Consider the following 13,406-nt stretch of genomic DNA (forward strand, 5'->3'; position numbering starts at 1 on the left):
TCCCTTGCACAAACTGCTAGAGATTGAAGGAGGACCCAGCTGCATTCAAGTCCCTAGACCCTTTGGAGAACCAGGCCCAGAGAATCCTGCTGAGATTTAGAAAATAGGAGTCTTGTGATACCTTAAAACCTTACAAAAATGTATCCTCAAATAAGCTTGTGTGAGGTGGAGCTGATTCACAAAAGCTTATCATGTATGCTGGGTTGCATCCCACATCACTAGGTGCTGCACTAAGCCAGTTCTCCTGCTATAGTGGAAGACTTTCACTGGTAACCCACAACCCCTGCCAATGCTCAGTATGCCAGCAGGGGGTAAATGAAGAAAAAACGCTTTTCTGATGGCAACATTATGTCATTTATGGGACAAACACAGAAGTGATATCACTCAGCTCTAGGACTCTGTTAAAACTGTAGAATTTCCGCTGAATCCTACAGCAGAGAGACATCACCTGGGTTTGGCCTGGAAGTCACGTCATGCCATTGATACAAATGGTGCCCCCCACCCCGTCTCCCACTGGGTGCCAGCTGTCAGCTAGCAACCCTATATGCTACCATTGTGCTCTAGTTATCACGCACAACTGGATTTTCCTCTGTGGGCAAGCCAATCCAGTTGCACATGTCTGCATTGCAACAATAATGGAATATCCAATGATGTGTAGATGCAGCTGGAATAAATTTTGTTAGTCTTTTAAGGTGCCCGAATTCCTGCTTTCGTTTTGCTGCTGCAGACTAACACAGTTACCATTCTGGAATTATTATCATGGTCTGCGCTGCTCTGGTTATGTTAAACATGCAAGGAAGCCTTGTCATGTGATGACCAGCTGATTATCTAGAAGGCAGAACTTCCTTTCCTTTCACCCCTCCAACTCGTAGGAGATTTAAAAAACTATCTCAGGATAAGGCACCTTATGACAAACAATACAGTTGCAATTATCTTACCAATAACCCTGCTGTTAAATGCCATCCTACAGGTTCTGTTTACATTGCCTTCCGTAGCACTGTATAAATGAGCACCTAGACTTGGCCAGTTTACACAAAAGTACTTTCAAAGCCTGTAATTTATTAAGTTAGATTTATTTAGTATGGCTCCAGTCTGAAGCAAGTGAACGATGCCTCCAGTCTGAAGCAAGTAACTTTTGTACATCTGCAACAACATTCAGCATTTGGCTTTCTTCCCTTACTGGTAAGGGATGGAAAAACAGCACTTCCTAATTCACAGTGAAAGATGAATCCTTCTAGTGTTAGTGGATATATAAAACCACACGGGGGGATGATCATATGCAGGCCTTTCCTGTTGCCTAGTGTCCAGATGGTTGGGTGTTTGCTGCACACTGTCTCCTATAAACGCCTTAAACTGTAACTGCGGCCCAAGATTTTCTCTTTCCTCAAATAGCAGATGGAGTTCATGAATCTTAACCTTCTTCTCAGACTCTTGTCAGTTACTTTTTCTTACAATATTTCCACCCAATGTTTTATCTTCACCTCGTTCCTTGATACAATGATGGCATCACATTCCTGAAAAAAAACCTCCCCTCCTCAAACTCTGCCCTCACCAGGCTCCATCTCAAAAACTCCAGGAGTTGGTAACCCCATCCACTATGGTCGAAGTATAACAGCACAGTGAAAACAGGCATACTCAATTTCCTCAACAACTAGTTGACCAACCTGTTTAAAAACAATAGGCTGTTTCAGGGACCCTGGCCGGGTCCCCCTGGCTCCTCCTTGGAGCCCCTGAACAACTTCCCGGACCTATGGGTCCTTGAAGCTGGAGGCACGCAAGAAAACCAGACCTTGAAAAAAATATATAAAGGTTTGTTAAATTATTAAAAGAATTGACTATGCAGTACAGTCTCTTTAGTTCAGCAACAAGAAAATAAGAAAGCTAACTTTTCTATCTAATATATTGCATACCTTGGTATTAGATGGCAAATCTCTTGCAGCATAAAAACCAAGCAGTAGCATTAGAGCATTCTATACCTAGCATTCCATCACAATGCAGTTTAACATATCTAAGCATTCTAGCATGGTATTAGCATAACTCTTTCTGGCCTATACCCTTATTATAGCTTTCTGTCCCATTTGGGTCCAATCAAGGATCTTCTTTTCAGGAACTTTGCAGAGGATGTTGGAAAGCAGGCTCAGGTGGCATCAGGTGGTCCCTCAGGTCCAACCAAGGATCTTCTTCTCAGGAACTTTCCAGAGGATGTTGGCAACTGCTCCTAATTCCCCCCTCCCACCTGTTTATACAACTGAGCATGGGTTTTCACAGGCCCAATTACTATATTCTTGCATCAGGCCTTGAAAGAGATAAGGATGGTGGTTGCAGGGACATTGAAATAATGAACATCTGCAAGCAGAACTAGTCCTCCTAATACTCATATTAACCCTCAAGGGGAAATTAGGGTGTTTAGCCTCACAGGCTGGCTAGCAAACATATTCCAAAATTGGCAGGAAAGAGGGAGGCACTTTTAGGGGCATTCTATGGAAACAGGTCTGCATACCCTTCCGTCTTCCTAAGTGAGCAAGATATCTTAGTGTCTTTTACACTTACGGAAGCACCAACAACCCTCTGTGCACAGTTGTAAAAGCAAAGTGAACCCAAGGTCTTCACAAAGTATGGTTCCCAGTTCCTGATCTGGAAAGGTTCTGGTACCCTTAACTACTGCATGGTGGGGAGATATTGGACATCTTTGACTTGGTCCAAAGTACCGAGAGAAGACGCTCGTGATAAATTTGCCCTTGAAGTTATTTGCTCTGCAGAAACCTCTGGGATAGACTGTTCTCTGCTTTGGTGGTGAAAAGCGACCCCTTAACGTCTTCAAGGCCAGAGAAGTTCAGAGTTGGTTTGCCATTGCCTGACTCTGCATAGTGACCCTGAACTCCCTTGGTGGTCTCCCATTCACATAGTAACCAGGCCAACCCTATTTAGCTTCCAAGATTGATGAGATCAGGCTAGCCTGGACCATGAAGGATAGGGCTTTCTCTGCTTTAGACAAACCAAAAGTGTAATGTGAATGATGTTGCTTGATATTTGGGCAGCCAGTATGGTGATTTGAACTGGATAAATGCTTTGGGTCCACAAAGTCCTCTGATTCTAAATTCTCAAAACTGTTTCCACATGATCCATTTATGATCATTTCTGCTTCTGGATATATTTAAAAACAGATGGCTGCCACATCTTAATTGTAATTTTTTAATTCTAATAAGCTATATTTGGTTATTTTATTGATCGTATTATTTTAGATGTGATATTGTATTAATTGTTATACTGTTTTTTAAACTACTGTAAGCTGCCCTGAGCCACCTCGGCGGGAGGGCGGGGTAAAAGTCCAATAAATAACAAATAAATAAATAAATAAATAAAAATATGTGAGTAATAAAAACATTTTAACAGAAACAATACTACACAATGTATTTCTAGCTCGGATGCTGTTTGGATGGGGTCCTCCATAGGATTTCTGCAGATATGGGGGGGGGAGGTTTTCACCAATCCCCTCCTCATGCTATTCCTGGGGGAATTTGGGGCTGTAGCAGGAAGAGGTAGGTGAGGAGTTCTCACTCTAATGAAAATCCATCAGCAATAACTTTCAGAGAGATCCAACCCTTTATTATAACTATTAACAGCAACAGGAAAAGAAAACTATTTTCTTAACACTCAGACTTCTGTGGAGGTCGCCTGAACAAGTTTTCATAACTCGGTTTGATTTAAAAGCTGTCTTGCACAATGCTATAGTACAGAAATTTTATCTCACCATCACTATAAAAATCTGATCAAGCTATTTCCAAAGGATACCCGAAGGACCACTTCCTCTGCTTCTCAAGTTCTGCTCTCTGTGCCCTTGCCTTCAGAGGTGATGTGGGTGTAGCACATCACAGCAGGGGGGCTGTAGGTCACGATGCAAACTGCAGCACTGTGTCACATCACTTCCAATATTCCGATATGAAACTATGGTTTTACCATAGAGTTTCTAGTGATTCCTAGAGCTACCTTATGTCACCACCATTTTTTTACTGGAAGCGATGTGACACCATAGCTGGCATTGCAGGTTTTTTTATTTTGCTCCCACCACTGCTCTGGCTGATTGTGGGCAATGGGTGCTAGGGGTAGGGGAAATAAGACCCCTAAGTGGGTGGTGACTAGAGATGGCATATTTTGTGCTGGCATCCCACCTTTGGAGCACTCTTCCCCTTGAGGCTCATCTGGAGCCTATTTTACTCTCTTTCGGGTGCCAGAACAAAAAGTATCGGGTTACGGAGGCTTTTAATTAGGGGTTTTATTGTTCCAGCTGTTTTAGAGGTCTGCTCTGAAGTTTGTTTTATGGATGGAGTTATGTTGCTTATGTTACATGGCTTGACTTAATGGCTTGTTTTTTAAAGCATTGTTAATAATTTAATTTTAATTGTAAAGCCCCTTAGAAAAGTATTTCTAATTCAGAGACAAACACCACTATTTACCATTATCATGTAGCACTAACAAGTTTGCTAAACATAGTCAATTTGAAACAAACTAGGGCACATATTTATTGTAGCTGTTTGGTTAAAATAAAACAAACACGTCAGACAATATGAGTCAGTTAAAGAGTACACAGGAAAGTATACAGGAGACGCTCATCGACATAATTTATAACTAAACTTTATGTTAGCTTTGTTTTCTTAAAATTCTGTAACTATGGCACAGTAAGAAGGTGAATGTCCAGGCAAATAGCTTTCAACCAAGGAGTCTCTTCCATATTAAGTTTATCTGGTGGTACTGGGTGTGGGGGGAGGTTGGATTAAAAGTTCTTATACTGTGTGAGTCCATAAGCCATCACTGTAATGCGAGTGACAAATCCAGGTAAGCAGGATATTTCCACGGATTAGTCTTAAATACCTGCCTCATCTTCACGAGCGGGCTGGAAAACCTCTGCAAAGCTGCAACATTGCTACAGACAGGAAGCTATGACGGGAAGTCCGTTTTTGTGCTTAGAGTTGAAAAACATCATTCATAAATAAGGCCGGGGGACGACGACGACGGAGACTAAAAACAGAAAGGGAAATCAAAGTGAGTGTTAAAAGTCACCTCTTTTATGACTAACAGCCTTCCAAGGTGAATTTCGCATGCATATACTTCCACCCCCAAAGTCAGAGAAAGCTGCTCCATCCTCCAGCGTATTCCCTTTCACTTTCATGAAGACAGATTTGAAAAAGCAGACCGCTGGGAAGAAATGCTACAAACTTCTAAGTTGGTGAAGGAACTCCCGGCATCGCTAGTATATTCTGGATAGGAAGAGCTGGAGGAGATGATATTTTTCAGCCTCTGAAGAGCAATGATTAACAGCAACAGGAGGAAAGCCAAGAGGCTGAGGAATATTGAAACATAGACATAGACATTAGACATGCGTCCCGAAGATGAATCCATCGATGTTGAGAGAGATGTGGGATACAGTTCCAGAAAGGTCCCATTTTCAATATCTGCTGATAGTCCAGAGGTAGGGTTGAGTTCTGACATGTTTGCTGACTTTGTGCGTGTGTAAATCAATGAATGGGACCTAGCAGGCAAAGGTGAGTTTCCATAAAGCTGCTGGCATACTGCGACACCTTGTGATGACTGTTACCCTTCTGTTCTCAGATCAGGATTAACGTGAACTGGGTTTTCTCTCGGGGCTGTAAGGGGGGAAAAAACAAGAGAGAGATTATTTTATTTATTGTACACTGCCTCTCCGGATTTGCTTAAGGCAGCTTACAAAACCAACCAATGCAATAAAACAGGTCAATAAAAACAATCACGCCAAGAAAAGTCAGCCAATAAAACAAGCAATAAAATGAATGAACAAAAAACAAGTTAATTGGGGGGGAAAATAAGCCAAGCCAAGAAAAACAAGCCAGGCCTAAAAAGCACATAAAAAACCCCCAGAGCAGTACAAAATGATGTTGATAGAACTACCCACAGGCAAGAAGCAGACTGTAAAACAGCTTAAAAAGCCTGAGGAAACAGAAATGGTTTGGTCTGGTGCCTAAAGGAGGCACCGGACAAGCCTCAAAGGGGTGGGCATTCCAAATGTGAGGTATTAACACTTGGAATTCACTGCCACAGGAAGTGGTGGCGGCTACAAGCATGGATGGCTTCAAAAGTAAAGGAAGCGGCATAAAAGCCTCAAAGCATCTCTTATGCTCTTATGTTCTTATTAAGACCCAAACACCCTCTCTCTGGTAACTGTCACCTTACCTCTGCAAATGGGGGCAATGTGGGCAGGACATAGGGCTGCCAGAGCTCATGCTGGCAGCCCTCTTTGACCGCTGCTCCTCTGACAGGTTTATTTTTAAAGTGCCAGCATCATCTGTGCTACTATGTCACTTCTGGAAAAAGCTGGAAGTGATGTAGAGTAGCTCGAGGAACCACTGGAAACTCTCTGGAGAGGGCTATCAACCTCCAGGTGGGGCCTGGAGATCTCCTGGAATTACAAACGGCTGCTTTAGAGGGTGGACCTCATGGCATTACACCCTCCCCTCCTGAAACCTTGCCCTCTCCAGGTTCCACTCCCAAATCTCCAAGAATTTCCCAACCCAGAGTTGGCAACCCTCTCTATGGATGTACACCCCCCACCATGTTCCTGCCTCACACCTGAAACGGGTCATGAAAAGAGAATCTTAACTGATGGGCTGGACAATATGGGACGGTTGTAAGACGTAGGTTTTCCAACTCTGGGTGGGTAAATTCCTTGAGATTTAGGGGTTGAGTCTGAGATGGGCAGAGTTTCAGGAGTGGAGGGAGCTCAGAGAAGAATGTCATGCCATAGAGTCCACCCACCAAAGCAGCCATTTTCTCTATCCAAACTGATCTCTACAGTCTGGAGATCAGAATTCCGGAGGACCTCCAGGTCTAGCTTGGAAGCCGGCAGCAATCCTAGTTTGGATTGGTGTAGTAGTGAGAGCCAGTTTGGTGTATTGGTGAAGAGTGCAGACTCTAAATCTGGGAGAACTGGGTTTGATTCCCCACTCCTCAAAACACAGGATTACAAAACTGCGGGGGAAATCGGGCGAAGCCATGAGTCAAAATGCAGCCCCGCAGCTTCGGGTGTGAAATTGACCAATAGTATCGGGGCAAATGGCGGCACAACATCCAGGCAGCTCTAGTGCGAAATCAGAAAGACAGAGGAGCAGTCTTTCTCTCTGGGACTCAAGGCGGATTACACAGAATAGGTCAACACATCCAATAGATAATGCAATAGGATAATGCAATAGAAATTGTGGGCATTATTATTTGGCTGGTGGAAGAGGAAAGGGTGAAGTGTCATGTAAGACAGTTTATGGGAGAATAAAAGACGGGGAGAAACTTACAGCCCTTTAAACTTGTCTAGCCACAGAGGGCTGTCTAATACGCTTGGGGGCTTGCTGCTGTCTGAAGGGAGAAAGTCAAGCCTCTGCCAGCCATGTTGCTCCCCAGGCACTGCCTTGTGGCAAAGTGCCTTTCAGTGCTGCTATGAGACAAAGGAGAGGAGGGGGCTAGACAGATGGCTAGGAGAGGAGAAGGCTAGGTTATGTCTGTCCTTTCCCACTGAGTTGCAAACCTCTGGAGAGGAAAAAGGGTCTTGTCCCTTTAACAGAGGCTTTATTTGGATAGTCTTTCAATGCCAAGAAAAACTTTAGCTGCTCATTCCCACATTTTAAGTCTCTATTAAAGGGGACAGACCTGTAGCAACCATGAGGATTCAAGGAAGGCTGTGTTATGTTTTAATAGCTGTCGTTCGTTTCACTGGGGATGTTTGTTTGTTTGTTTAATTTCTATCCTGCCCTTCCCACAAGCAGGCTCAGGGTTGACTACAACATTAAGATAAAACAATACAATCGGATAAAACTGTAACATTAACCCTTAGACAATGGCGGACAAGTTACATCACAGCTATTTCAGTGGTGCCCTGGTGCTAGACAATAAACACAGAAGGGCTGGTTCCGAAAAGAAATTCCAGATTATGGATACCCTACCTTGGATAAGCCAAGGTGGCTATCATTCTGTGTCCTCAAAAATTAAAGACCATAATATAGATGGTAACGGAAAGGTAACGGGAGGGGCCAGATGATATTTGATGTCCGCTGTCTCACCCAAAAGCCTGGTGGAAGAGCTCCATCTTGCAGGCCCTGCGGAACTGTGAAAGGTCCTGCAGGGGCCTGATCTCTAGTGGAGGCTCATTCCAACAGATTGGGGTTTATTAATTTAAGGAATTTTTTTCAGGACAGTTGTATACGGTTTTGCAGTTATTATATTTCTTGATATGTTATACTTCCTCTTAATAAACATTAAAAAAAATAATTTAAGGAATTTCTGTGCCACCGCAACAAAGTCCTGCTGATGCTGAAGGCAGCTTAAAATTATGACTATGATGTCTATAGGCATGTATACCTTTAAGTGAGTCACCAAACTAGTTTCTGTTGCCCTCTCATAAGGCTGCCAGCTCGCCTGGCTTGTTCCTCCCCGCTACCCCTTCAGCCAACCAGAAGTGTCTGGAAGCCCTGACACAGCTGCAGCTGCCTCTTGGGTAGCCCCCTTTCCCAGGAAGGGCTAGATCATGTGACTGGCTCCACCTGGCTGCCAAACTCTTATTACTGAATCCAGAGACTGCAGCCCTGCTACGGTTGCCAACTCTGTGTTGAGAAATACATGGGGATTTTGGGGGCTGTGCCCGTGGAGGGCAGAGTTTGGGAGACGCCTCAGCTGGGTATAATCCACCCTCCAAAGCAGCCATTTTCTCCAGGGCAACTGAGCTCTGTCATCTGGAGAGCTGTTGTAATTTCAAGAGATCTTCAGGCCCCACCTGGAGGTTGGCAACCTTAACTTCAAGACCGGTATGGGAGGGCCTCAGTTAGGTCTAGTTCAGTGGATGTTGTTGGCTGTAGCTGCCAGTGCGTGCAACTGCCAGTGCGTGCAACTGTTTTCTCCACTGGAAACAACAAGGAAACCTGTCACTGAAGCTGCCAGAGTCTCCTGTGTGCTGACAACCTGGATTGGTAAACTTACTCAGGGCTACCGGACCCCAGAGGATACTACAATGAAACATTATCAATACAAAAACAAGCCAGAGACATAAAGTTTAGAAGTTTGTTCCATTAGGGAGCAGTTTCTGGTTGAGCAGAGTAGACCCCTATAGACTGAAAGGGAAGAAAGCAGAGGTGGAGGCAGACTCAGCATGGGTTCTGTAAGGGAAGATCTTGTCTCACTAACCTGTTAAGTGTTCTTTGAGGGGGTGAACAAACATGTGGACAAGGGGGATCCAATAGATATTCTTTACCTTGACTTCCAGAAAGCTTTTGATAAAGTTCCTCATCAAAGGCTCCAAAGTAAGCTCAAAAATCATGGGATAAAAGGACAAGTCCTTTTATGGATCAAAAACTGGCTAATTAATAGAAAACAGAGAGTGAGTATAAATGGGCAGTTCTCCCAGTGGAGGGGTGTAAGCAGTGGGGTACCACAGGGATCAGTACTTGGTCCACTGCTTTTTAACTTGTTCATTAATGATTTGGAGTTGGGAGTAAGCAGTGAAGTGGCTAAATTTGCGGATGATACGAAGTTGTTCAGGGTGGTGAAAACCAGTGAGGATTGTGAGGCACTCCAAAGGGATCTGTCAAGGATGGGCAAGTGGGCGTCAACATGGCAAATGGGGTTCAATGTGGCCAAGTGCAAGGTGATGCACATTGGAGCCAAAAATCCTAACTATAAATACACGTTGATGGGGTCTGAACTGGCAGAGACTGATCAAGAGAGAGATCTTGGAGTTGTAGTAGATAACTCACTGAAAATGTCGAGACAGTGTGTGACTGCAATAAAAAAGGCCAATGCTATGCTGGGGATTATTAGGAAGGAAGGGTATTACAGATCAGCCAATATCATAATGCCCCTATATAAATCAATGGTGCGACCTCATTTGGAATACTGTGTGCAGTTCTGGTCACCACACCTTAAAAATGATATTATAGCTTTGGAAAAAGTGCAGAAAGGGGCAACTCGAATGATAAAAGGGTTGGAACACTTTCCCTATGAGCAAAGGTTAAAGTGCTTAGGGCTCTTTAGCTTGGAGAAACGACGACTGAGGGGTGACATGATTGAGGTTTATAAGATTATGCATGGGATAGAGCAGGTAGAGAAAGAGGTACTTTTCTCCCTTTCTCACAATACAAGAACTCATGGGCATTCAATGAAATTGCTGAGTGGTCGGGTTAGAACGGATAAAAGAAAGTACTTCTTCACCCAAAGAGTGATTAAGACATGGAATTCACTGCCACAGGAAGTGGTGGCGGCTACAAGCATGGACGGCTTCAAAAGGGAATTAGATAAGCATATGGAGCAGAGGTCCATCAGTGGCTATTAGCAAGAAGGTATAGATAGGGACTCTGGGGAAAGGGATGCTCTGTCTTCTTGGTGCTTGGGGGGGGGTCAACAGTGGGAGGGCTTCTAATGTCCTGGCCCCACTGGTGGACCTCCTGATGGCACCTGGTATTTTTGGCCACTGTGTGACAGAGTGTTGGACTGGATGGGCCTTTGGCCTAATCCAACATTGGCGTCTCTTATGTTCTTATGACAGAAGAATAAAATCATGAGTAAAGAATCCTGCCTTGTGCAGTCACCTTGCTGCCTCATGCTAAAAATACTGGTCTGTAGTCACTCTTTGGACAAAGCAACATTCGGTGCCTGGCAGATTTTCACCTGCTTGCTTCTGTTCGTTTTGGTTCAAGCTACATGTGGTGTTTGTAGGATTACCAACTCCATCTTGAGAAATTTCTGGAGATTTGTGGGCAATACTTGGGAAAGGCAGAGTTTGGGGAGAAGGAGAACCACAGTGGGGATGTGGTTTTACTCTAGGACTTCTGTTTCTCCTAGTCTTTCTGGCATACCATAGAGCAGTGGTGGCGATCCTATGGCATGGGTGCCAGAGGTGGCACTCAGAGCCCTCTCTGTGGGCACGCATGCCATCGCCCCAGCCAGGCCCAGACCATCATTAAAGTTTCGAATTCTCTGCCAAATAATTTTAAGTAAATGAAAGCATTTGGTATTGCTTTCCTTACTATGTTTGGATCATCTTAAGTTGTGCAGACTCTAATCTGGGAGAACCGGGTTTGATTCCCCACTCCTCCACTTGCACCTGCTGATGTGACCTTGGGTCAGTCACAAGCTGTGGCACAGCTGTCCTTGAAAAAGAGCAGTTTCTGTCAGAGCTCTCTCAGCCCCACCTACCTCACAAGGTGTCTGTTGTGGGAAGGGGAAGGGAAAGGAGTTTGTAAGCCGCTCTGAGACTCCCTTGGGTAGTGAAGGGCGGGGTATAAATCCTATCTTTTCTTCTTCTTCTTGTGTGGTGGGCTAGTTGTGGCAAATGGTAGGGAAGCTCAGTATTTCTGTATAAAGTTGTAGGGGCTTTATTGCAATGTGGTATGGCCTGATATTATGTTCTTATTCCAGTGTGGGGTGTGTGGGGGGGCTTTCTAAGTTTCTAAGCAGTGTTCTAAGAAGGCAACTGTTCCTGGGGTTAGCCCAGTCCAGGGACATTGCTAGGGCGGTTCCCAGGCCTCCCTAAATTTCTAGGGAGCCCATCCCTAAACCCCACATGGGTCCACCTCCATAGATAATGACCATGCCTGTGATGTCACTAGATCCTCCCTACGATGTCATTGGGTCCCAGTTCTTTTAATGACTTAGCAATGCCTCTGGCCCAGCCCCAGCCCCCCCCGGAAAATTGGAAAGTCTACGCCCTTGATTCCAGGAGAACTCCAGACCCCACTTTGAGGTTGGTAACCCTAGCTTGCTGGAGTTCTGTGACTCCTGAAGTGTATTTTTGCCTCAAAATGCAGTGCTAGTTGGCCCCAATATGGATAACAGCAGCAGTGCTGAGGAAGGGGGTTAACTTTCCACCATGTTGTTTCCTAATCAAATATGCCTCCACTACGTCTAGATCCAGTATGGAAAAAGGCAGGTTTCTGTACTGTGCTTGTCTTTTTCCTTACTGAGGTAAAAAGCAGCTGTGTGCACCTTTTAATTTGGTAAAATGGCACAGGGGAGGCCATCCCCCTTTCACTAGTGGTATGGTCCCAGTCCATATCAACACCTCACCTTGGCAGCTGTTTCTGAGGGGCCAAAAACAAATTAAGAGTTCTTGTCTCAGAACTTCGATGTCATATCCAGTTTTATTCCTTTACTCTGCCTGGCTGTGTCTTGTTTGACCTCAGTACTAAGCATCTGGTAAAGCCCCTTCCAATTAGGGAATTCATTCAAAATGCAGGATTTGGGGAACAATGATTAATATACCAGTTGGGAAAAATAGTGCCCAATAAATTCTGAAAGAGAACTTAAAATGCCTGTTGGTTTTAGACAAAATCTAAGGAAGGAATGAAAAATTCCCTTTCAAGTGATAAGCAAGGCTCATTTGCAAAGAGATGGATAATAAATCTACTAACACTATGCACAGACTTTGTAACTACTGTTTTCTGGGAAATAAACAGAGTCAGGGTTTATTTGCATTTATAAAAGCTATGTGCCATGTTCATCTAACTGCACACCCACAGTCAAAATGCAAAAGATTAATCCTTCTGGACAAAATTTCAGCATAAGCTATATTCTCATTAAAAAATGTAACTGGAAGTTTACATAGGTATGTTTTATGGGAAGAAGTCATTGTGAAATGAGCTGTGGTAAACAACCCTGTGAAGATTCCCCCCAGCCCAAATCAGATTCCACCATGATTTGGGGGATGAGAAAACAATGTACTCAACCCTGAGTTCATTGGAGGAATAAGATATAAACGGAATGGGCTCTGATTTTAAGGTATATGAAATCCCTTAAAATCAGAATCAGTTTAACACTAGGCAAATTGCTCTGTCAGTGCAATCCTAAACATAGTTTGGTGTAGTGGTTAAGAGCATGGCTTCTAATCTGGGAGAACCAGGTTTGATTCCTCACTCTTCCACATGCAGCTGCTGGTGTGACCTTGGGTCACCCACATATTCTTTCAGAGCTGTTCTCTCAAGCGCAGTCCTCGAAAGAGCTCTCTCAGCCCCACCTACCTCATAGGGTGTCTTTTGTGGTCAGGGGAGGGGAAGAGAATGGAGATCATAAGCCACTCTGCCTCCAAGTGAAGAGCGGGGTATAAATCCAATCTCTTCTTCTTCTACAACATCTAAGTCTGTAGAAGTCAACATTCATTCGTTCATGCCATCACTCTGCAGCCAACGTATGGCAACCCTGTGGGGTTTTCAAGGCAAGGGACGTTCAGAGGTGGTTCGCCATTGCCTGTTTCTGTGTCGTGACCCTGGACTTATTCGGAGGTCTCCCATGCAAACACTGACCAGGGTTGACGCTTCTGAGATCTGACAAGATTGGGCTATCCAGGTCAGGGCGGCTCAACAAATTTAGCACAGTTTAATTCTGTTTAGGCTTGCACTGTTAAT

At 44.3% G+C, this 13,406-nt stretch overlaps 1 protein-coding gene across 1 annotated transcript in view; it reads right to left on the reverse strand.

Annotated features, from left to right (window-relative positions):
- Positions 1 to 5,163: 5,163 nt before the first annotated feature.
- The window catches only part of SERTM1 (serine-rich and transmembrane domain containing 1), a 25,524-nt gene continuing 17,281 nt past the window's right edge, over positions 5,164 to 13,406 (reverse strand). Inside the window, exon 2 of the mRNA XM_015419598.1 lies at positions 5,164 to 5,642. Coding sequence (XP_015275084.1) covers positions 5,164 to 5,487 — 324 coding nt within the window. The 5' untranslated portion in view covers positions 5,488 to 5,642. The remainder of the gene's footprint in view (positions 5,643 to 13,406) is intronic.

The sequence above is a fragment of the Gekko japonicus genome, unplaced genomic scaffold (genome assembly GCF_001447785.1).
Source record: "Gekko japonicus isolate JY-2015 unplaced genomic scaffold, Gekko_japonicus_V1.1 scaffold999, whole genome shotgun sequence".
NCBI lineage: Eukaryota > Metazoa > Chordata > Lepidosauria > Squamata > Gekkonidae > Gekko > Gekko japonicus.